Raw genomic sequence first — 25,092 nt, forward strand, 5'->3', positions numbered from 1 at the left:
ATCCGATATTCCTTCGTTATCGTTAAGTGAGAAAACATGGAGGGTTATAAAAGCGAGATAGAATATTAAACACATTTTATGAAACGCAATCACGTTTATGGATTATTTATTAAATTAATTATATTGCAATTTTATTACAAGACACATACTAGTCGCAGTTCAACATGCGCTTGTATTAGCGCAGCATCGATATATATATATAATACTGATGTTTCACGCGCGGATTGCTATATAAATTGTTTTAACATACTATGTTGTAACTTTATCATATATATGTGTATGCGCAACCAGAATCGGTTTTCAAAGTTTTATTTATTGTAAAACCAATTCGGGGGATGGGAGATTTTCGACGTCTTTTTTCTTTTGGTATAAAAGACCTACCATGTACTATCGTTGCATTACAGCGATTTTTTCGGATCGTAAGACGAATCTAGCAGACCTGGCCTTCTACTTTTTTTTATAACGAATTCGCTTGGATGCACACTAAGGTCATCGTACAATTTTATCGAAATACATATAACATATATAATCTCTTTATTATACGTAAAATAATGTACAGCAGACGACATACGATTGTATAATGTATTTGCAGCATAAGGCCTATAACTAGCGTGCTAATATGATGCCTCATCTAAATTATAATAAAGATAAATTTGTGTATATATATGCGTGCAGAAATATGAGACGATTATAGCAATTTAAAGAAAATTGATAGAGAAAGTAAATATAGAATAAAATTTGGATAAAATTATGCGCGTATTTCGAAAAGAGTTTTTTTTTAATGGTACGTATTTCTCGGCCATTCTTACTATCTGCTCTACTCAATACGCGCACTTTGCTGTACATTTAATATAGTAGCTTTATTTTATATTTGTTATATTTACGTTATATATATAGCGTTTCGTTATGTTTCGCGTTTTTCTATTATAGCCATCTCTTCGTCGTCTGTTTCCTATCACTCGTTATTCTCACACACTCGACTTTATGACACGCGTAATGCTTTCATCTTCTCTAAATAAATATTTTCAGAACGAATGTATCTCTCCCTCTTGTATTTAGATCAGAGATCGAAAATAATTTCAAGTTTTGATGCTACGTATATGCGAGAAAATACATCAAACGCTTTCTAATCGAATATAGAGAATTTTTTTCAAGCGCTTGCAATATCGAAATCTGAAATCTTTACCGAAAATATATCGATTTCGATATCTGATTTAGATTATTCGTGTGCATTAGGATTGCTTGTAAATCAAGGAAACAGCAACTATATCCGCAATATAATATTTGAGAGTTTGACAGTTTTACATTTGATATGTATTGATAACAATATATTTTATTTTTATTAATTATCACAAATTTTCTAAAAATGTGGATTGTCTTTTAGATGAAATTCAAAATTGTGCATCGCGTTATTATTCACTCGAATAATAACGCGATGCACAATTTTCATTAATTTATTTACTCGAATTACTTTGCGTGATAATATCTATATAATATTGTAAAAGAGAAATCGCGCGGGTGTTAATAGGAATTTTTCTTCTGTAAACTTCTAAATTTCATTTTCGAAAAATTATTGGTTTAAAAAAATTTAAACCTTTTTATCATTGTTTTCTACTCATTAAAAATTTTTTTGCTTTAATTAATATTTAAATAATTTTAATACGCTAATGACAATTATATACATGTTATACAGTATGAGTTACTTAAGTACATTTATTAATTGATTGATTTATTAATTAAAAATGTGTACGTGTGAGATAATAGATATAATAGTTACAATATATAAATTAAAAATATGATTATAAATACAATATAAATTTTAATTAATCTGATACATTATCTCTTTTGTTTCTATACATTGTTTTGAAAGTGTTACTATTTTCTTTTCAAGTACGAATCACATACAATCGCAATGCAGAAATGAATATGTGCGATATGTCCATTTTGAAAATTATTACTCAGGGAAGATGAAGGCACTCTTCGACACCGCTGTTGATCTTTATTACGTATATCTCTTAAATTTCATCTAAAGTTTCTCGATACTGGCTTTGCTTGGTACCCGCTCGGATTCCTATGTTCAATTTATATACGTATTGATATATACGTACGTTTCTCTCTCGTATTGTCGTCGTCGCGTAGCTACGTTCGTTAACGCAGCGAAACAGTAAACCAAACAATCGCGCCGGGATGTATAAGGCCACCAATCTCGCAATTCACCGTGCGGGTCTCTCCGTTTAGAACAAAGAGCGCCTGGTTGGACGGGCTTACCATATATCGACCAAATATACCGCTTTGTATTATCGGTCTATTCGGATTACCCCATTTGGTGAGGTGTGGTGGGGTTGCCTTTCCCACACCTGTTATCATTTCCACTTTGCCTGTAAAGTCATGCGCGTGTATTAGTTTTTTATTTAATCAATTTATAAAGGAGGAGGATGGGATAGGAGATGAATAGTCTCACAAACTTATCTCGTTTTTTAGGAAAAATTGAAAAATATTTAATCCTTTTGTCAATGTATATAGCTACCCAGATACTATATACAGCCGAGAAAAGAAAATAATAAAATAGAGCCGAGAAAAGTTTCGATACACTTTTAACATTTAAAATTGCTTTGGTATTCGGATACCCTGATCATTGACAGAAGGGTTAAACATCTTCGAATGAAATCGAAGATTATCTCACCAGTAGTCAAATCTAGGAAGAGAATATCTTCTTTGTCTATCGATGAGGCGTATATATCATAACTATGTGTCGTCTGCGATGGATAAAAAGCGATATCGCTGATATTTAAAGTTGTTTTTACGTCGAATGCGAATTTTAGTCCGTTTGCTGGAAAAATATAGATAATATAAATTTTTTTTCTCACGATATAATAATAGTGTAATTGTCAAATTTTCACAAGATCTTCCTTTATCTAAATAAGCGCAGAGGAAAATATATGTAAAATATATTACGCAATATCTCTTGCACTACAAGAGTGACTCCGGTGTCTTGCTTGTCGAGAGTGACGAGATATCTGGAATCAGGAGAGATCGCTGGCTTCCCCAGGATGTTCGGCTTATGGGCGAGAACGTTATCAGTAAGATAGTCCAACAATATTTGACCAGTCGGACGACCGGTGATCGGTTCTTCGCATCCCAATATCACGAAACCATCTGGAAACGAGACGAATCGTTAGATTCAACCCGAATCAGATGAGCGAAATACGAAGAATAAAATAAAAAATATTGCGTACAGAGATCCGAAAATTCCACGTTTCTTGGCACACAATTGTAGTTGGCCAAGTTCACGGTACGAGTATATCTCATGTTGGCTAAATCGAGCTTGTACATCCCGTGCTGACTCGTGTGGGTCACGTAACCGTACTTGAATGTATGTTTTGTATCCTATGGAGTAAGAGTTAATTAGTATAAAAAAATTAACATAACTTTATATATATTACATATGATCAAAATTAATCAAATTATTGATGAGAGAGAGACAGATAATTTAAGACGATTTTAAATCTCTGTATAGTCTATAATATATAATATATAGTATATATCTCTATATATATTATTGAATTATATAATATTGAAAATATGTAAGAGTAAACATACTCGCTGCTGTGGAATAAATAGGCCCTTCACGAGATCGAATTGCGCATCGATAGGTTCCGGTCGCACTGTATGATGTTTCTTTCGTTGGGCAGCTTCCTTGATTATCTGTACGGTCTTGACGCCGACATTCATCTCGCTTCTCCAGTTCAATATCCAAACGTAATCGAGATTCTGCACGTACAGCAGATCCACGGGATTCTTGTCCGTAGTCACTACCTGTGTGATCACATTGGAATTATTCCATGGTCTGCGACAACGTGATTGATGATGAAATGGGAATATTACGTACATCGATTATCATCATCTGCACCTCGCTAATTACAAGCACGCGATTCTTCTCCGGCTGGCTAACGTATACGTATCTATTAACGACGTTTATGGCACGTCCCCAGGAACACGGGACATTTTTCGGCCCGCAAACATATTCCTGTAAAAAGACAAGGATCAACGTGTAATATTGAGCGAAGAAGAGATGGTAAAAAAAAAAAAAAAACAGCAAGGATGATTTTGCACCTGAGTCCCAGGGATGATGTCCGTGGATCGAATCTCGTGCAAGGCATGACACGTCGACGGTTCGTACACCAAGATACCCCATTCATGAAACGAGAAGAATCTGCGCTCCTCTTCAGTCGCAACTGTAACGCAAGAATTCCTCGATTAAATATATAAGAAGATCAGAATTATAATCGATGATACATTGTATTAAGGATGATGGTTAATTATTATTGAATTAATATCATGGATCTTTATCAGAGCAAGACTTATTCTTCACTCACTTGGTGTAGGTTGCTCCTGAATCACTAGGCTGCTAATGTCCCTCATAAGTCCTCCGGCGCTGGTTGCTTCGCACATGTAGGCACCGGTGTCTGCATAATCGACCTTCCTGACCAGCAACTTGGTGCCATTTCCAATAACCTCGTATTTGTCCGGTCGATCCTCGCTCAGGGGTTTGTCGTTCTTCAGCCATCGTACTCGTGGAAGAGGCTCGCCTACCACGTGACACTTCATCTTCGCCGCTCCTTTCGGTCGCTTGGATTGAAACTGCGGTGTCACCCTGACCTCGGGCACGGCTGAGATAGGAAAAGGGAAAAAAAGAGATGTGTTTGTGTCATTTTTGATTATCTTTAACAGGAAAAAATTATTTCTTTCATTGATTAATATAATAAATTATAATTTTTATTATGTTCTAGAAGATGCGACATTCTTTCTCTGTGAGCAATAAAAGGAATAGGAAAGAAAAGACGAGCAGCAGTCGCGGAAAGCAGTTAGCAATTACAAGAAATAGAAATTTTAAACTTAACTAAAGTGAGATAACACGAGAAATCAATTAGTTTATCAGCTAAAATTTTTCATTTCTTCGTAAGTAGGTAATATCAAGATCTAAAATGATTGAAAATCTATATATATATATATATATATATATATATATATATATATACAGCTTATATCTTATATTTTTTATTCTTTTTCTGAAAAACTTACTGTAAATAATGAGCATATGAGTTTGCACCACATCTTGATTTCTGAGAGCGTGACATGTGTAATTACCAGCATGTTCCAACTGCACGTTGGTCAGATATAGACTACCGTCGTTGAAAATGCGAATCTGCAAACAAGTTTCTTTCGTATTATTTAATATTCATTATTATTTAATATTTATATTATTTAATATTTATATTATTTAATTTTGTATTACTTTAATTCTCAAGACATTAATACGATTCTTTCATTTAAGAAATAATATCGATTTGCTAAATCGTTGCGTTAATTTTTCTAATTATTATTTAAAAATAAGCAAACTTTTGATTTTATTCCTAAAATTTTTTGAAAGAACGTATATAGAATGAAAGTTAAAAAAAGGAGAAAAATATCTCAAAAAATTATTTATTAAATTAAGAAAATAGAAAAAAAAAATGTTTTTTTTATTTAAATATATGTATATACTTTTATTTTTTTTATTTAAAATTTAAATAAATAGATTATATATGTATTTCATTTTATTCGGATAGCCGTCTCCCAAATCAAGATACATCCCGAAGATTAACGGATCGAATTGTCTTGAGTGAGGTACCTCCGGTTCGCTGAGGGTCTCCACATCCGTGCCATAACGTCGCCAGACGAGGGGCGGAGGTGGTGTTCCGGTAACGTCACACATAATCTCCACGTTGTCCCCGACTTGCGCGGATATGTGATTCACCTCGAGGGATTTGTCCAACGATACCACCGATACACCTGTCATCAGATTAGAATACGTCTTCACGTAAGGTATTATCTTATGCGTATATACGTTGTATTTGGGTTAAATTGAATCGTATTCGCGGCGATGCGCCCCGTTGCACAAACTTTGCATAATAATTCCTCGCGGCCGCGTTTACACATATATATATATATATATATATATATATATATATATATATATATATATATACATGTGCGCGATGGCACTCGCGCGTACAGTCTGACAATTTACGGTGATGCTATTGTCCATGGACAATAGGCGTCCTGGGGAGACCATTATAACGTGGATTAGCATAAGAAAATTACTTGCCGATGATTAATCGCTACGTCAAACCGAACTAACCGCGAGGATAAGATTATTCTGTAACACATGATAGTTTGACACATATATCTCGCGAGAGATAAAAAAATTGTGAAAAATTTAGCAAGGTTTTTTTTTAATTAAAAATAAGAGCGGTTCGAGGGATTATATACGCATATAAATTAATTTTAATACTTATGCAATTAACATAATTATACGTTATCTCCTTCTTTCATCGTGTCGGCTCGCAAAATCCTCGGTAAATCCCTCCCGTGATGAACGACCAAACGAATACCGCAGATACGCTACTTACTGTAAAGCTTGCTGAAGGCCATGTAAAACTCGTTAACGTTCAATCTGCCATCATCGTCGGTGTCATCGTAGCTGATCATATGGCTCAGATTGCATCCCGCGCATAATTCCTCCATGTTCTCTTCCTCGGCGATCTGAATGTTCGAGAGAGAATTTAAGCGGGATTATTCGCGGAACGTTAGCGGAAACGGTTTTGGGGATGGGGATGAGGGGGCGAGATATCGCGTTACTGGCCGTTAAAGTAACGGCCATCGAATAAATTTCATCGCAAGAGAGCCGCGCATCTCTCTCTCTCTCTCTCTCTCTCTCTTACACGGTTTATTTAAAAGTCGGGATGAGAGAGAAACACGCTAATGAAGAAACACTATATACGGAAAAATACATCCAATGTTAAATCACCTGCTCGAGCTCCTCTCGCTCCAAATTACCGTCATTGTTTCTGTCGTAGTGAGAAAACATGATGCTGACCAAGTATTCCTTACTGTGATTATCTTCGGCCATTAATCTCGCGTGGCTGTACAGGAGCAAATTGTCCTACGGCGAATAAATAAAATGTTAATCTGGCGATAATACATCTCTTTTATCAAATTTACGCTTCGTGTATAATAATTTAAAACTGTTTTTACAAAAAAGATAAATTTTTCTGCGTGGAAAAATTTCGATATCAAATTAAATTAGATAAAACACAATTCAAATCCGTAAACTACAAAAATTATTAAGCAACATTTATATATTGTTTTTTAACATAAAATATGTTAAACTTCTTAAATTAAATTAAATTAAAAAATATTTATTTATTAAATTTAAAGAACAACACAAGCGCGCGCTACGAGCGCGCCATTCTTTGAATTTATATTAAAAAAATAATATTGTAAAAAAAATATAGAGTTTATTTATTTAAACTCGATTAATATTTTTTGACAGAAATCAGCTGATTAAAGAATTAATTTGCTAATCAAATTTTAAAATAACAATATGTTATAAGAATAAATATAATAATGTTATAAATAATATGTCATAATACTTTAAAATCGAATAATATTTATTTGATAAAAATTAGCTGATAAAATATTAATATACATAATATAAGTATGCGCCGCATAGGATCCGCGGCAACATAGTGTCGATATTTAATATTTTAAGGCGAGCCAAAAATTCATCGATTATATATTTTGATAGTACATTGCAGAAAATTTTGGTACCAAACAGACACCAGCGTACAAATTCTTTTATTTAATATACATAATTTATGTATGCGCAGTACGGGGTCCGTGGCAGAAAAGTATAGATTCTTAATATTTTAAGCCGAGCCAAAAATTCATCTCTTGCATATTTCGACAGTACATTGTTTGGTACCAAGCAGACACTAGCGTACAAATTTGTTTATTTAATATATATAATATAAGAATGCGCCGCATAGGGTCCGCGGCGACCCAGTGTCGACATTTAATATTTAAATGCTATCCAAAAATTCATCGCTCGTATATTTCGATGGATTTTTGGCTGATCTTAAAATATTAAATGTCGATACAATGGCCTATATTCTAAATCTTCTTTTATCGATAAAAGAAAATTCAATATATGGGTCTATGTCGCCGCGGACCCTATGCGGCGCATTCTTATATTATATGTATATTAAATAAAAGAATTTGTACGCTAGTGTCTGCTTGGTACCAAAATTTTCTGCAAACAATGTACTATCGAAATATATAATCGATGAATTTTTGGCTCGCCTTTAAATATTAAATACCGATAATTTATTGCCGCGGAACCTATAGTGTGCACAAATAAATTATGTATATTAAATAAAAAAATTTATACGCTGGTGTCTGCTTGGTACCAAAATTTTCTGGTAACAATGTACTATCGAAATATATAATCGATGAATTTTTTGCTCGCCTTCAAATATTAAAAATCGATACTTTGTTGCCGCGGACCCTATACTGCGCATACATAAATTATGTAAACTCTATTAATATTTTTTGACAGTTATCAACTAGTTTCCGTAAAAAAAAAAAAAAATTATTTGATTTTAAAGTATTATATAACATATTATTCACGTTTATCGGAGATTATCGGATATTATTATGGGTCGAAATCAGTATGACATACTTTCATAATTTCGTATTCCTGCGCCGAACATTTCTCGATATCGTGATCGTTTTTTCGCAGGATCGATTTGCTCGCCGGATGATGCTTTATCTTATTCTTGGATTTATACGGGATATTCTTGCCTTCGGATGAGGCGTGATACGCAAAGAAATCCTTCCGTGCTTGCGCGCTGTAATTACCTGGAAATGACGGAATTACATTCCATTATAAACTTTAAGTTACCGTGATGTAACGACATTTCTTTTCTTTCTGCTACAACTCTTAACAAACCGCGCGCGGCTGCCATAAATTAATAGAAAACTTGGAAGTTATTATTGAGTTTATAACGAAAGCAAAGTTTTGTAAGTTTGCTAAAGATCGTGGTTTCCCTTTAAAGTAAACAACAAATTTCTGAAACAGCGAAAGCTCAAAGTATCGGTAAAGACATTTGGTTGATCCGTATATATTTCATGAATTTAATGAGATTTATTTCTTATTTATATCTCACGCGTGTCTAATTATGAAAAGTTATATCTAATTATATATATTTGCATATTATATATTGCATCAAAAGCGCCGCGATTAATCTACATACAGTAGCTAATATGTATCGACACTTCAGTTTCGAAAGATTCGAATTTTACATTATTAACTGGCAATTAAAATCTAAAAGGGGATATAATGGCATATTAATTGATTTATTCATCCGATATTAAGCTCGAGCTCTGACAATTTTTGCCAAGTAATTGAATTAAGTAGACAATCAAATCTGATAATTAATGAAGTTAAATAGACAGAGAGTTAAAATCAAGTAGACAATCTAGCGCACAGAAGGTCGATAAACTTTCAGAGAGGAGCGTTCATCCATTTCGCTAGAAAATATAAGGGAAAATCGATTTCGGTGTCAAGTAAAAAAATTAGCTCTCCTCTTCTCACATTTATTATTGTTTAAGGATTAAAGGATATTCGCGAGAAGCCTGGCGTTGTTTTTTACATCGCAAAAAAAAAATACCCCTACGAAATATAGAGCATACACACAAAAGCTCTTATCTTCGCTCGTTAATATTGCATTATTTAAAAAAAACATCTCCCGAAAACCACTCTCTACAATATTCATCCGCAATCTTTCAGGGAAGGTTTCAATATTGCAAAGCAATGTTTATGGCAATGCTTCTTTTCTCTTTCTCTCTGCAAGAGCGTCCGCAGGAGTTTTTTTAGGGGGGAGCATAATTTAAAATGTCAGTCCAGAATTAGAATATATAATAATTTTGTTATTTTTTAAAAAATGTTCAAGTAAATTTCAGCGTTTGTTCAAAGGGAGGATAGATACTTAATTTTTGCTGATTTTAGGGGGGTGGCAAATGCCTCCTCTTGCCTCTCTGCGGATGCCCACGTCTCTCTGTGTTGTACGAGACATATACGAGAGAGATCAGAGAGCTGGAGAACACGTGCTCACCATTGCTCAGACACCTGGAGAGCCGGCGCGTGGTTAGCTGCACGTCGGCGTTGCAAGCAGCGCGATGCAGCTCGCAGCGATTGGGATAAATCCTGCCGTTGCTCGCGCAGATCGGTCGATGCCGCCGCGCGCATCTGCGGACGCAGACGCACGCGGCGACGATCTCCTCGCCGGAATTCTTGGCGGAAACTTGGCACTCTCTTCCCGCGCCGCAATATTTCTCCAGGCACGGATTGCCGTCTGTAAGAAATAGCGGAAGATGTTCGCGCGTCTATCCTCGCGGAGACATTCTTGCGAGATGGATACAATAGAGAGAAAGAGAGAGTTGGAGGGTGCAATACTATCTTTCTTTCTTCCTCTCTTTATTGTAAGCGGGGGGTGCGAATCTCGTTTCCCGGGGGTTTCCCGTATGTTACGAAACACGCGCGATTGATGGATTGCATTTACATATCTTACATACATATGTAAATATATATATATATATGCTTGAAAAATGGAATATCTCGTTCAACCGCGAATTCACGATAAAATTGCCAATCATTCTCGATAAGGCGACCCACCATATACTCTATCTTGTTGCAATAAATCACCCCCGCCTGCGCGTCAGATCGCACTTTGGGACTATTATTGTAACTGCCGAATCATTTTAGGATATATGTCCGCTATTCTTTTTCCGCTTTGTGTGTTACGAGACAATTTTATTCTCGCATGATCGATGACGCACGTTAGATTGAGAGCTCTTTCAGAAACTAAATATTTTTGGAAATTTCGAAAGTGCAATTTAATGATATTTTTGCATCTTATTATTTTTTAACGCGCAATCTATATTATTATCTATATCATTTATTTATACATCTATGATACGCGTACTAAAAAAATTCCAGAAAGAAAAAAAAATTCTATAAACGATGCTTTATTAATAAAAAAAAGTAACATTTCTCTATATGCGTGATTGTTTTGCTGTTATTCTTTTCTTTGATTCGCGTTTCTCGTCGCCTCGTCATGTGCGCGTTCTTTTACGTCATTGCGATTTTATTGATCGTAGGATTGGTGCTCTATGCAATTTTGGCGACGTACAGGCTGATTTAATAATGGCGCAAGAATGGTACGTACGTACAATCTCGCTGATCGCGATCCGATTAAACTTCCCGAATGGGGCAAATTACTGATTAACGTATACATGCGGGGAGATTCGACTATTACTCACTCCTGCCGGCGTGCCAGTATTCCTCCGAATCTGTGGTGGATGCATCGTCTATCGAGGTCGATGTTGTGGATCGAATTCCTCCTGCGCTCGGCGATACGCCATCATCATCGTTGTCCGCCGTAAAATAACGATATCTCGAACGCTAAAAGCGATGAATGTCAGAGGTATATTATGATAAAATTATATAATTTTTCCCAGAGAGCAATCTCGTAAGAATGTTATTGACAAATCATACTTTCTAGTCAATAGGATAGCATTGAAAAGATTATAACAACGTTTCTGGGGGATACTATTACATATAATTATAGTATCTTAGAACTATATTACATATTATATGTGCATATTATATATAAATTATACATGTATTATATTATATGTTATACGATATCGATTAAAAATAATTATCAAAATTTAAAAAATTGCAAATAACCGGAGCTTTAAAAAATCATATTACTATATTCTTTCTTTAAATTTTATTATTAATTACAATAACGTTTTTCAATACTGAGCAGGATCTAAGATGCTTATAGTTGAGCGTTAATTTATCTACTTTTTATACAGAAATAAATAATTTTTCAACGACACAATGATTTCGCGAATCTAGAATCGGAAAAATCAAGAGCGTGCTCAGCAAAGTCGCGACGCATTTTCCGCGAGGAAGTTAATGGTCCATGGATATTTCACGGAGACGTAAAGCTCCTTTTCCGCTCCGCTCGGCGTTATTCATCGCCGACAATTGAGGTCGCTTCAAGTCGCCGGATCAGGTTGACCGGAGGAGTTGCACAGGAGGAAACGAGAAACGGGGTTCGTCGACTTCCGGATCGGATTACGGGCGCGTCGAACCAGCCCCAAGGACGGGGGTTGGTCTCATTCAGGTAAATACCATACAATGTCAATGTACGCGAACGTAAACGGGTTGCTGGGACCAGGAGTCGCTGCCAGATGATGCGGGGGATTCGTTTGATGGAGCAAAGCCAAGAGGATCCGTTATCCTCGGCGAAGAGGTACCTATATACTCATCTAGCGGTCATCTAGCTTTCAGACAGAGGGTTTATGCGAGTAATAATGTTGGCGAGGGTCGAGAACACGGTAAAGTGGATACAGCGAAGACGTGAGAGATTTGTATAATCGGACAGTAACTTGTGTCGCGACTTTTGAAACGGAAGCTCTTTTGCCGGGGGAGAGAACTTAATTCTAGTTCGCTTATCTTCTCCGGTCGTCGGTCTCTTCTCTTTTACGTGAGATCTCTCCAGGATATAAAATTAAAATGTAACATTAATTATTTCTCTTTTCACGAGATTTACTATCGTTTATTCTATATCGCTCTTTATTAAAGAGACAGAAATATCCAGCAGCGATTATACGACGGTAGAAATGCAAGAAAGTTAATTAAAACTAATTGCAGTAATTATGTTCGATTCGAGTTGACGGAGAAGATGGGAATGAGAAAAATCTTGTTAATCGTTCGATGGCCGAATTGCCTTTTGACCTAAAAATTACTCAACTTCTTAATCTTTTCATCCTGTGACTTGCGACTTAAATTAAAATTATTTTGAAGAGCGATTTTGATTATGTCTTTACAAATCTAATTTAAATTTAATAAAAGTACACAATATATTAAGGTTGATGGAAAAGTACATGTACTTACTTTGTATCGAAGTATATCGGAACCGAGTGCCGGGGCGATATAGGTCGAGATGATTGAAAGCAACAGGAGATAGAAGGTCGCGAGGCAGGACTTTAGTCGCATCTGAAAAATATCAAAAATTATATTATATTACATCGTTTTACTCTTTTAAACCGTCTGCTTTCATGTTGTTATTTCTAGGAGCAAATAAAGAAAGGATACTTTAAGAACGTAACTTGATAAAGGTTACTAAACGAAGGTAGCTTAATCCAATACACATTATTCGGTTATGTTGATAGTTTTAAGAAAGATGTAGTAGGATCCATTGCAATAACTATAAGAGCAGATTTAATCTAGGAGAATAAAAATATATATGTACAAGTTTAAGATAAAATCTAATCTATAAAGCAAATCTAAAAGATATTAAATATGTGTATATTACAAATTTGACAAATTTTAATAAATTAAAACAATTTGAAACAGTTTAAATTAATTAAAATAAATTAAATTTTATTATTTTAATAAAACTTAAATTAACTATTAAATATTGACGAAGATAACTTAAACGCTAAATAAACTAACAATAAGTTTTATTGATGTTTAGTTAATTTATATAAAACTATCTCTCTCTCACTCTTTCTTCCTATCTTTCATATTATGAAATTTATTTATAATTTTCTTATTCTGGAGATATATTTTCTTTATGTAAATACAAATATGTATACTTTCTCTCGCAATCTTTCTCCGATATTTGAATTTCAGATTCAAGCTAAATGATTGTAAAACAGAAAATAGACGCAGGATACTAACACATAAAATTTTTAAAACAATTTTGTCCTGAATAGGGCAACTTTCATTTTGTGCGACAGTTGTGGCATTGTGTTCCGGAAAATTTAATAGCGCGAGCAAGTTATACTTTTTTTATATTATCTAACCGGTTGGTAGTTTATGCTCTTTTGATCCACCGAAAAGTCACCGAAGCTCTTTCAATAGATATATACGCCGCGAAAAGAAAGGAGGAATCACTATGATTCTGCCTGGAAATTCACAGTGCTATATTACGGAGACGTTTACACGGTAGAGGTTGGCCCATCTTAAATCTTCCGATTAACTTCCTGCCTAGTCTATATTTTATACGCGACGCTCAGAAATTTTCCATAAGAATGGCATTCGAATGTACGAATTACGAAGATACGATTTTCGTGACGGGAATGCGAAAGTGTATATCGATTCGCCCATTAATTGACATCAGGTTATGTAAGAAATACTTTATTTGCCAATCGCTCTGTGAATATTTTTTATTATAAAAAAATTATATATATCGTTTATAAAATTCGTGTAAATATCGTTCGTAAGAGATTTCACAAAATAGAAATATTCAAATAATATACATATATATATATATATATATATATATATATGTAATATTATAATTATTTAAAATATTTATTTCTCTTACACTTTGCTAAAAGAATATTGGCAAAGTAAGAGACATGAAACATTTTTTTCAGCCTAATCTGATTTTTAATGATGTTTTCAAATATCATTTTGAATTATTGAATCATATTTTCCTTATTTAATTATATCTTCTTTACTTTGTTAAGAGACCTATTGTTTAACGGCGAATATAAATTCCTCTCGTTATATATATTGTTCCAAGTATTCGGTTTACTCTGATTTTTTGCAGACACATGTGAGGCAGAAGATATAAAAAGATCTCGTTTGTGAACCACTGCTGTCGGTCCTTGAACGATTGCTGATGATAAAATACAGCAGTATTTTCGGCCGGGCCATTTAGCCTGCCTCGGTATGTCGAGCAGCTGGGTAGGGATGTGTAAAGGTCTGTGCTGACAACACACAAGGGCCTCTTAGTTCTTCTTCGATCCCAGTTCGGTAAACACGTGTTCCTTCAATACAAATATTTCGGAGAACGAGTCAGATAGAGATTCGAAATCCGAGGTGAATCTTGTGCGGAGATTTCGTGCGAAGATTCGTGATTTAGTTCCAAAACGTGATAATTATCCGCGCCAAACGTGATAATTGCCACACGAATCGGGCCTTATCTTCCTCTTCTTAAGGTTTGTTTAATCAAGTTAAATTTTGCCTATATATTCTTCAAAGTATATATCTTTACATATATATAGTTATCATATAATTTTTATAATTTATTATTCAATTTTTATATTAAGTTTTAAATTAAATTTCTTTTTGTTTTATATTTTTTTTTATTATATATCGCATTATATTTTACGTCATAAGAATGATATATATTTTACTGTGTTATTTAAGTTCATTCATTTAAATTCATTTATTTCTTATACTTTTATTCTAATTTTATTATAATTAGAATTTAGCATTTTCTTTATGAATTCATTGCTTGTGGTTTTTACAATAAATTTTGCTCGTATAATTTTCTAAAAGTATATCTTATATTTTTATATTAAAAGTATATCTATATTAATATATCTTTATATGTATAATTTTCATATAATTATTTATAATTTATAATTTATCTCTCACTCAACTTTTATATATTTTTATAAAAATTAAATTTCTTTCTTTGTTTATATTTTTTATTATATATATCGCGCTATATTTTACGTCATGAAAGTTATATAAATATATTACAGTATGTCATTTTAAATTAATTTATTTCTTATATATCGTACTTTTTAATTAATATACTATAAATAGTTTGACATTTCTTTTATCGTGTGTGAAAAGTATCTTCTCTCCAAGCTTAATGATCGGTCGCAGATCCCAAAAGGGTGCTTCGCAAACCAATCTTTCGAAGAAGAGTAGATTCCTGGCAAGAATGCACTGTTTACTCGTCGGTTGCATCGCGCTGCTCTTGGGTGCTCTCGAAGTGTCGTCTCTCGTCTCGGCTGCTCCTCAGACCGGGTCTCCCGAAAGGACCACGACTGTCCCAGGCGACGCGAATTTGAACGGGGATGCGCAGGACGCGAGCATCAATAATCCGGAATCCGCCTGTTCTTGCCCGCCGTCGTCGGTCAATAGCACGTCGACGATCCCCGGACAATCGGACTGGTTGACGCAGCAGCGGCGGCAACATCTCGAGCAATTCTACAGCCAGAACGTGATGGTGCACGGCATGTTATGCACGTGCAATGTTGCTCTGCGCGGCGCCCCGATGCGGGATGATTATCATTACACGGTGGGTATCGGCGCCCACAAGATGCACACGAGGGCCGCCACGTGGAACGATGCGAGGAAGTTGTGCAACGAGGAGGGCGGCCACCTCGCCATCGTCAATTCTGTCGCCGAAGAGCACGTAAGAGAAACCGAATCCCCCCTCGATCGCGAATCATTATCTGATCTCTCTGTAGAACTTTCTGCGAACCTACGAGATCTTCAACATACGCGTCGAGTAATGTAGCGGAGTTTACATAATAATTAATAGCTGGAGCCTGAGAGAGTATCGTACCTCTATACATTAAGATCCCGGACTAGATGAGTCCATTGTAAATGCATTACCAAATCTCTGGTCTCAGTATCAGCTTTCATAGTCAAGACCCGGATAGTCTTGGATAGTCTGTATAGAATGAGGCAGCAGCAGATGAGAAAGAATTTTTATTTGAAACAGTTTTATCTCCCACCACATCTAGTATAGACGAAACAGTCAACAGGTTGCGGCATCGAGTGTAACTTTACCAAAGCACCCTTATTGGTTGAGTGGTCTATTTATCTGTTAGATCCATATGACGTTGTCTTGATCCACACCCTTATCGTTTTATCAGTTGAACTATTATCTATCTGCAGTATCTTTTCCTCGATCCCTTTTCAGGTACTGCTGGAGATATTTAATCGCTCCGGACCGATCAAAGGCGCTGCGTATCCGGACGAGGCCTTCTTGGGTATACACGATCTTTACAAGGAAGGCGAATGGGTCACCTTGCTCGGCGATTCCCTGGCGAAAACCGGTTACACCAGGTGGAGCGACAAGTGGGGAGGACAGCCCGACAACGGAGGTGGCAAGCAGCACTGCGGAGCCTTAATGAAAGAGGGTGGCATGGACGACGTCGCGTGCGACGTCTCATTTCCATTTCTCTGTGAACTTCCGCTGATGCACGCTTTGCACTGAAAAAGAAAGAGGGCTTCGGCAGGGGGATTCACCGTCAGGGATTAAGCATCGTTCGCATAAGGTTTATACACCCTTGCCGCGGCTGTGCAACGTGTCGTACCGCGGACTTATCGTAGCGCATAGCTGCATTATGCAGACGTCATCTTCGTGCGAAGATGTGCTCTTTTTTGAATAGACAGAGCGAGAGAGCAAGTCTTTCCTCTATTCTTTCTGTAAAACGACGAGATGTCTCTCTGAAAACTTTGTCCGCCTCGAAGGTTTTCCTTTCCGTCTTTTCTCTCTACGAGAGGACAATCCGCCGATGCAATCCGTTTGACCCGTTTTTATGTAAATATAAAAGACCTTTTCCTACACTCTTTTTTCTTTTTCAATTTTTCGAACATTTCGAAAAATCTCTTCATTCTTTTTTTCCCCCTCTTTCTCGTTCTCTTTCCTCTTTCTTAATTGCTAACGAACAAAGTACAATATAAATGGATCGCACTGATACATTGTCGATGTTCAAATTAGCTATTCTAATTAATCGCTCGAGCACAGTCGTATTCTCCTCCAAGTTTAAACCTTGGAAGTTTCTCTCTCCGCTGTGATACAACTGATACCATTACGCGTTAAATTACGTCGCATGAATTTACAGCAACTTGGAGAACAATATTGCGTTACAGTATCAACCACCGCAGAGCGCAACGCAATCATTATACGCGAACGATATACTTACAAATTAAATATCGACGAAAATATAACGAATCTGCGTTATCACTACATATGTGTCGCATATCACAAATCGGATCGATATACCCCGGTCCGAATTTTTCTCCGCGCAAGATAGTTTTATTCCGCGAGTTATACACACAGCCGCAATATAACTTACGTACCCCGGCAATTTATGTTTACGAGAAATATAGCGTTACGTTTCGGAGAATAAAGAATTTATAGAGGCATCGATTGAGAGAGAGAAAAAGAGAAGGAGAGAAAGTGGAGCAATGTAAACCGATATTGCGAGCGATGTAAACCGTCGGTTTGTATTTATGGCGCGGCGGTAGAGCTGCTGGAAGTTTTCGAGTTTGAGTTGGAACCCCCGCTCTCTAAATTACACCCGCGTGAAATTGAGAAGCACGCGGAAAATGAAGTTGGAAGCTAATTTCGGATGCCGAAATCGTACTGCTCGTGCCGTCGAAAATTGTAGCCATCGAGGGCGCGGAATGTCGAACAGCGGATGGTTATAATTTCCGTGCGTTACGTGAAATCAATCGAAATGTTCACGTTCATGAGCGGCATGTTGAAATTATTTTATCGAGATACGATATCGTATCGATATACGCGCGCTTTACAATATCCTTATTTGCTACCGGAAAACGCGGAAACGCGCGAGTCAATATGTATCTTTTAAACGCCTTGATATTATATTTTTTCATATACAATACTTTATATGCGAATAAAATAAAAGCTGCTGTATTACAGAATGTCGATTTCCACGTCCAACTTTTTTCATTACGTTTTGATTTTCAAACATCGCATTGTTCTAACAAAATGATAAAACTCGTATTTTACCGCGGTCTACCTGTGAGAGAGTGGTTTTTACAAATTTTATAAATTTCCAAAGAATATAACGCTTAGAGAAATATGCTCGACTGTTATGTGACGTTTCCATATAAATTCTTCAATCAAGCGTAAAATTACATTGTCCATTTGTAATACACGAAATATGATTTGTTTCTAATATTTAAAAGTGTTTTAAGTTAGAAAAAAAATATTGACATAAATAATATTTTTTTTTGAAGGAAAAAAGAGAATATTTTCAATACGCGAATCTCTTTTACGATCTATAGAGAAGATATAAAATATTATGCAACACTTTTGCAAAATATAGAAGAATGTAATGTAATAAAACGAGATGATCTTCACAATACAGAATATCGTATATTTTGCTCGCGAGAGCAAGAGATCCGAGAATATCAGATTTTTTTAAATGAAAAATGCTTAAACATCGTTAAAATTCTTCTATTCGAGCTGCATTATTAGAGGCGAAAGTCTGTTAATAATTGTGTGACTTGCACAATTGTTATGACCGACAATAATTGCGGCATCATGTTGCAGATTGGATGACTATATAAATGAGTATAAGTCCGTTTTTACCTTTTATTAACGGAATCACTAACGAAGCGAGTTTCGCGGTGAAATGTCGATTTAGTAAATCTCAACGAAATTGGTTCTTCTTTCATTAAATACAGTTTCTACGCTACGCGAAAGTTCGCAAAAAGACAAGAAGTAACTTTTCCGCAGCAATTCTTACTTGAACATTTATACTATGTTTTATACTTTACGAACCACTTTAACCCATCGCAGTAACCTTTAACAATCTTTCCAACATTCTTGCTATTAGTCTTAATTTTGATCGATTTTTTAAATTTAATATTTAACAAAAGTGTTTTATTGATAAATAATTTTACAACATTTAAAGGATTTGTAGATATGAATAAATATTATATAATTATACTCTTTAATTGTGTGATATTATGTATATTATAAATTCAACGGAGTATTTATTTGGAATTTAATTTAAATATGTAATATTAAAGACGTGAAAATTGCATTAAATAATGACGTGTCCGGATATTTATTTTTATCGAGGGAAAATTGATTCTAAATTAAGCGGTGATAATGAAATATGTACTTGTTTGCTATTTGCTATTTGTATATCGTTATACAAGTATATATTATGTGTAATATGTTTTATTAATTATATATACATCGGAGAAAGATTATATATTTCTATAAACACAGCAATTTAAACAAGATTTTTTTCTGTATAGATTATTTCTTATTGCATATAAAATTAATCTCCATATCGTATTATGGGTAAAATTTACTGCTGCAGGTTTTATTGATCAAGACGCTTATATTCTTCTATTTTTATATATTCTTATGTAAATGTATATGTAATGGGTTAAGTTTGTGCAAATACAGAAAAATATCGATGTGCATTCGAGATACGCAACAGGCTAGTTTCACGAACGCAAACTGCATTCAAACCTCAAATTATAATTGTAAGAAAGCACATCGAAAATGCACCGAAAACGCACGAAAAATGGATTCTAAAATCTATCGTATCGTCGTCGTTAATATTAATGTCAGAAACGGGACGATGGAATGAAATTGCGATCGATATATGTATATTTACTCGAGAGAAATGTCGTCGCTCATAGTTTCGCACGACTCGCATTTAATGATGCTGGAGATCGCTGTGGAAAATGTAAGTGAGAATATTTTCTTCATATTTTAATATAATCTTCGATTTTAGAATTTATAGTATTTTCCATACGTGAGGAGACATATCGAAATTTAAATCATCTATGTGTGTATTTCTCAATTTTAGAATAATTGAGTAAAATGACATTTTTTTAGCTTTATATGTAGTTTTATATTTATATGTAGTTTTTATCATCTCAAAATAATGATCTGTAATGTATTTTAAACTTTTTCATCATTTCTTCATTATTGCAATGCAATTTTTATCTCCTTTTGGAATAAATTATTTTCACGTTTTATATATGTTATCTTGGATGTATAAAAATTTTAATAATTTTTAAAGTGTCTCTAAACTCTCTTTTTTGTAATTTAATAATATATCAATTAATAGTGTAAAACTAAAGAAAATTACAGAAAAAAATGAACATATAAAAATTATAATTTTTGCCCGATTATCACGGTATTATCATATTAGTTGCGGATATCAATGAAAATTTTGTGATAAGAGAATATCCAAGTATTTTCATATTTCTACATTTTCAGTTAGATATACTGACGTCTACATTTTTTTCAAATCATTATTAGTTTACAATAACGAATGACGATGATGAATAAATTTCAATGAATTATCGCAATAAACAGTTGTTCGTCCCGTGGAGCTCCGAGTTCGACAAGGTCATCCTGAAGAAGACGATCGTCATGTTTCGCATGCTCGACGAGGAGTGGACATCTCTGGCGCCGAATCGGCGGGATTATCGCCCTTATCGCGGCTCCTGCTGCGAGAACGAGAACTTTTACGGCGGTAGATCCGTCGTCTTTTGCGTGCCGGCGGGCTTCTTCGAGAAAAAATCGATCGACGTCGATGTGCAGCTTTACGTACGGAGGGAGGTGTGCAAGTATTTCGAGATGGATCAGTTGCAAAGCGTCGGCTTCGCCACCGTCCCGGTCGATGATCTCCTGAACGGCATCGCCAAGCAGATGCGCGAGCGGAATGAATTGTCGGAACATTTGTCGGACTTCTATAAGCAGCAGATTATCTCGAGGTAATAGCGCCGAAAAACATCGGCCAATAATTTGCCGAGCGAAAACTTTTTATCTCATATCTCGTCCGAAAGCTCTCCTTTCCGATCTAGTCGTTCGATCACGTTCACTGCAACCGGATATTTGCGGAAAAAGAGAGAGTAACGCGGAGAAAGAGCTGATGTTAACGAACGCATTGTTGTAATTACAATTGAAACGTATCATTAAAACGCATGATAGGTTTTTCCCGAGCAGAGAAAAAAATATCGCGGCTTCCCCTCTTTCATTATCAGTAGACAACCAATCTGCTATTGATCGTTGCATGTCACCATATTCTCTCTATACATTATTGTTTGTTTTTTATATTTTCTTTCCCATTCTCTGAGAACGAAACAGACAAATGACTTATATATATAGAATAATTTATAAGGCGTATAATTAATCAATTTCGTTATAAGGTTTCCAGGAAGTTGAAGTAAGTATTATACACAGTTGAAAAAAAAAACGCTTAGCTAGTACGACGGATAGGCTGTACAATCTCCAGGGGACTTTAATAACGATCAATATGTGATTAGGTCCACGACGGGAACTTACAATCTGCTTGACGAAAACTTCCGGAGCACCGCGGCCACGATTTCGTTCTACATCCGGATCAGCTGCCTCGGCAAGTGCCTTGTAACGGAGATTACGCGCCTCGAAAGTGATGCTTTCTGCGTACGCAGGGAACCGGACGAGGAACAGCCGTATCTCTCTCAAGAGCTGACACAGGATGAGATTCAAAGCGGTTGCTGGGACGCCATCAGAGATTTGTCCCGTCGTGTTCCGCGCGGACGTTTAGTGTGCCGTTGCGAGAAGCTAATTAGAAAGAAGGATGCGGCCGCGATTTTAACCGGTAATTGATTCAGCCGCTTTGTGTACTGAGAGAATATATACGACATTACTTTCAAGTTCCCTTTATTTTTTTTGCAAGACACGGGAGAGAGAGAGAGAGCGCTGTCTGGCTTAATTCCGGAGAATAAAGCTCTTTCTTAAGTATAGTTAAGCCGCCAAACGCGGCCATTTCATCCTGATGATCCTCTATCCTAATGCCTTTCTTTATTCAATGTTAATAAATATATATATTTACTCGAAAGCCCTGTTTCGACATTTCGACATTTCGAGGAAGATTTTTCCAAATTGAACGATTCATTATTATGGATTATAAAAATTTTAACGACTATGTTTCATCTGAGAATACACGATGTGATTGCAATGTTAATTCACGTATTGATAGGTATAATTGTTAGCAGCGAAAAGAAGAACTCCCGCTGCGCGAGATCAAATTAAAAGAGGAGCAGCACTCGCTGATTACAGTGTCTTGGGCGGCGACGCTGATGCAGATGTGCTTGCGGACAAAAGAATTGCCATAACAACAGATTCGGCTGCGATTCCTGTTAAAAAGATCCCCCCTGCCAAGATCAGAAGAGATAAGGCGGCTTATCTCGGTGCTTTGGGCAAAATGAGCGCAGATATGAGCAAAGATGTTGACGTGTTTGCGAAAGTTATATATCGATTTTTGTGAAATGTCCTTGTTCCTCCGATTCTTAATACAGTTTCTTCGATTATCTTTTTTTTACGCGCATTAAATTTTAACCCTTCTGTCAATACATAATTTTTCATCAATGTATAGGTATCCGGGTACCAGATAAAAAAGCACTGAATGCTTTTTTTTCAACAGATTGCACAGTAATAATTTTTTTAGCAGCGCTATATGAGCATCGAGTATTCTTTCCCATTGATATTTTAATCTAAGAGGTTTCCGAATACAAAGGCACTTTGTATTTTGTTTTGGGCGGAAAAAAATTCCGACACATTTTTAATATTTAAAGTACCCGACCCGAGAAGGATTAATAATATATCTTTGAACAGAAATACATGCTGTCAAAGAGAAGAATACGTTAAAGAAACTTGTCGAGAAAAAGAAAATTTGTTTTATTTATCTAAATTTATTAAATTTCGAGAGAGTTTTGTATACACATAAAAAAAAGACGTACAAAAGAAAAATATGAGATTTCCTCGTCTTTCACAGGCGCGAAAAGACGTGCTTTCGCGAGGGCGAGAGGAGTCGCGATAAAGGACAACGGAAGAACGACTTTCTTCAAGAAAGCATTCTCCGCGTCGGGCAAATCGAAGCGCGGAAAAGATACGGCAACAATCGGTATCGAGAAGGAAAAAGAGATGAAGAGAGTTCACCCTCCTTCTGCTCCTGCGTTTGCGTCCCCGCGTCGGCAAACATATCCTTTGTCCTGTCAATCGCAACCACCGCGTCCAACTTGTTTCACTCACCACTTCGACGTTCCGTCTTGTCATTGTGATGGGACGGATCGTCTCGAATCGACGGATGTCCTCTGCAATTATTTTATTGAGTGTAACGAGTTTTCGCACCTTTGTCGCTCCAACGACAACGAGTGGATGGCTATTGTCGGGTTGGACAATTGCTAAGGTGGTTATGGATTGCGAGCCCCCTTCGGGGGTTTTTAAGAGATTCAACCTTTTCATAACTTGTAATTTTTATTCCGTCTTTTATTATTTTCTTTTACACTTATAATATTGCGCGACGCCTCTCGAATGACGCCTCTCTATCGGTCAACTGCGTAAAAATGGCGTTGAAATTATCAAATCGTAGAGTTGAAATGAAACATCAGCTGACCGACTTTCCGTAAACTTTCTGAATTACGTTTTTATCGAACGCAATTCAATCTTGCATAATGCAATATACAATAAAATTCTGATTCGTGTTTTATGAGATTACAATCGAATCACTTGACTTCGCAATATTCTATGAGACATGCGAATGTAAAACCTGTCAAGTTTGGCAATCTTAACAAATTTCCTTTTATTTTTTTGTAAACGCGTTATTTAGTGATGTAAATATTTTATAGAGATATTTTTTTTAAATGCATATGTTTAAATAATTTGTACAAAAATTTATTTCTAAACTTAATTTAATAGGAAAGAAATTCTCTATTTCAATTTTGTTACTTAACAGGTTTTGTATTCGACTGTTTTAAAATGTTGCAGAAACTTTAAGATATTAATAAAATAGCTTTAAACAAAGCTTAAAAATATTAATAAAAACGAGAGACTCTCCTTCTTTCTCTCAGACTTTTCTTAATATATATATATATCAATAGTCATCTACGCTAAAAAGTAGAAGAAATATCATTTATTATAAAAAATATATGCGCTTTAACAAGATTTTTTAAATAAATTATTCTATGAATTTTGTTTTGAAAATTGTGGGTGTAACAAGGCATATATCTTGAGAAATGCAAATATTAAAAATGTCGCTATATATTTCAATTTTGAAATGTATTTTATGAATTTATCGTTATATAAACTGATTTAATTATTGTTTTAAATCGAACTAGATCGAATTAGACATAAAATCATTTCATCACTAAGTTACATGATAATGGCTAACAAGGTGAAAGCCTCGATTTGCATTTTCATAACTTTACGCCTCTTTGATAATGCATACACCTTCATTAGAAAATACGCGCTAATTAGTGTGGATTGAGTGCATCCTTTTTCAGTTTTTATAATAGTTTTTTTCAATATCACCCGAATACATAGAGAAATTGAATGAAGTAACGGGGTTTAAAGCAAACTAGTACTCATTAGTGCATCCAATCGAGCTATATGATTAAAGAGATAAATATTGAAAGAATTGTATTTCCATTTTAAAAATGTTCTCCTTACTTTTAAAGGATCCTCTTCTCTTAAGAGGCAAAGGCCTCTAAAGATTATAAGATCAAATATTTCTAAATTATAAAAAATGTATAAACGAAATGGAATTTATTTTTACATTTACATTATTTTACAGCACACGCAAAGAAAGATCATGAAGAAAGCA

At 35.3% G+C, this 25,092-nt stretch overlaps 3 protein-coding genes across 5 annotated transcripts in view; 2 read left to right on the plus strand and 1 right to left on the minus strand.

Moving 5' to 3' along the window:
- Window positions 1-89: 89 nt before the first annotated feature.
- Window positions 90-25,092, minus strand: part of Fstl5 (follistatin-like 5) — a 64,359-nt gene continuing 39,356 nt past the window's right edge. For all 3 annotated transcript variants that reach the window (XM_083048058.1, XM_083048060.1, XM_083048059.1), the window contains 16 exons: window positions 12,854-12,955; window positions 11,206-11,347; window positions 9,999-10,238; window positions 8,564-8,742; window positions 6,851-6,985; window positions 6,453-6,585; window positions 5,672-5,832; window positions 5,083-5,206; window positions 4,377-4,670; window positions 4,114-4,235; window positions 3,890-4,027; window positions 3,601-3,816; window positions 3,237-3,387; window positions 2,956-3,156; window positions 2,684-2,830; window positions 90-2,378 (listed from right to left, as the gene is read on the minus strand). In XM_083048058.1, the coding sequence (XP_082904184.1) occupies window positions 2,149-2,378; window positions 2,684-2,830; window positions 2,956-3,156; window positions 3,237-3,387; window positions 3,601-3,816; window positions 3,890-4,027; window positions 4,114-4,235; window positions 4,377-4,670; window positions 5,083-5,206; window positions 5,672-5,832; window positions 6,453-6,585; window positions 6,851-6,985; window positions 8,564-8,742; window positions 9,999-10,238; window positions 11,206-11,347; window positions 12,854-12,955 (2,715 nt within the window). In that variant the 3' untranslated portion in view covers window positions 90-2,148. The remainder of the gene's footprint in view (window positions 2,379-2,683; window positions 2,831-2,955; window positions 3,157-3,236; window positions 3,388-3,600; window positions 3,817-3,889; window positions 4,028-4,113; window positions 4,236-4,376; window positions 4,671-5,082; window positions 5,207-5,671; window positions 5,833-6,452; window positions 6,586-6,850; window positions 6,986-8,563; window positions 8,743-9,998; window positions 10,239-11,205; window positions 11,348-12,853; window positions 12,956-25,092) is intronic.
- Window positions 14,646-18,282, plus strand: LOC145941814 (hemolymph lipopolysaccharide-binding protein-like). The gene is made up of 3 exons (XM_083048136.1): window positions 14,646-14,910; window positions 15,590-16,124; window positions 16,638-18,282. The coding sequence occupies exons 2-3, from the start codon at window positions 15,648-15,650 to the stop codon at window positions 16,932-16,934; spliced, it is 774 nt and encodes a 257-aa protein (XP_082904262.1). The 5' UTR covers window positions 14,646-14,910; window positions 15,590-15,647; the 3' UTR covers window positions 16,935-18,282.
- Window positions 19,675-23,678, plus strand: LOC145942120 (uncharacterized). The gene is made up of 4 exons (XM_083048606.1): window positions 19,675-20,181; window positions 20,820-21,220; window positions 21,773-22,089; window positions 23,266-23,678. The coding sequence occupies exons 1-4, from the start codon at window positions 20,098-20,100 to the stop codon at window positions 23,676-23,678; spliced, it is 1,215 nt and encodes a 404-aa protein (XP_082904732.1). The 5' UTR covers window positions 19,675-20,097.

Source organism: Prenolepis imparis, unplaced genomic scaffold (assembly GCF_030444845.1).
Source record: "Prenolepis imparis isolate NDT839.2.m4 unplaced genomic scaffold, iyPreImpa1.0 SCAF_10, whole genome shotgun sequence".
Taxonomy (NCBI): domain Eukaryota; kingdom Metazoa; phylum Arthropoda; class Insecta; order Hymenoptera; family Formicidae; genus Prenolepis; species Prenolepis imparis.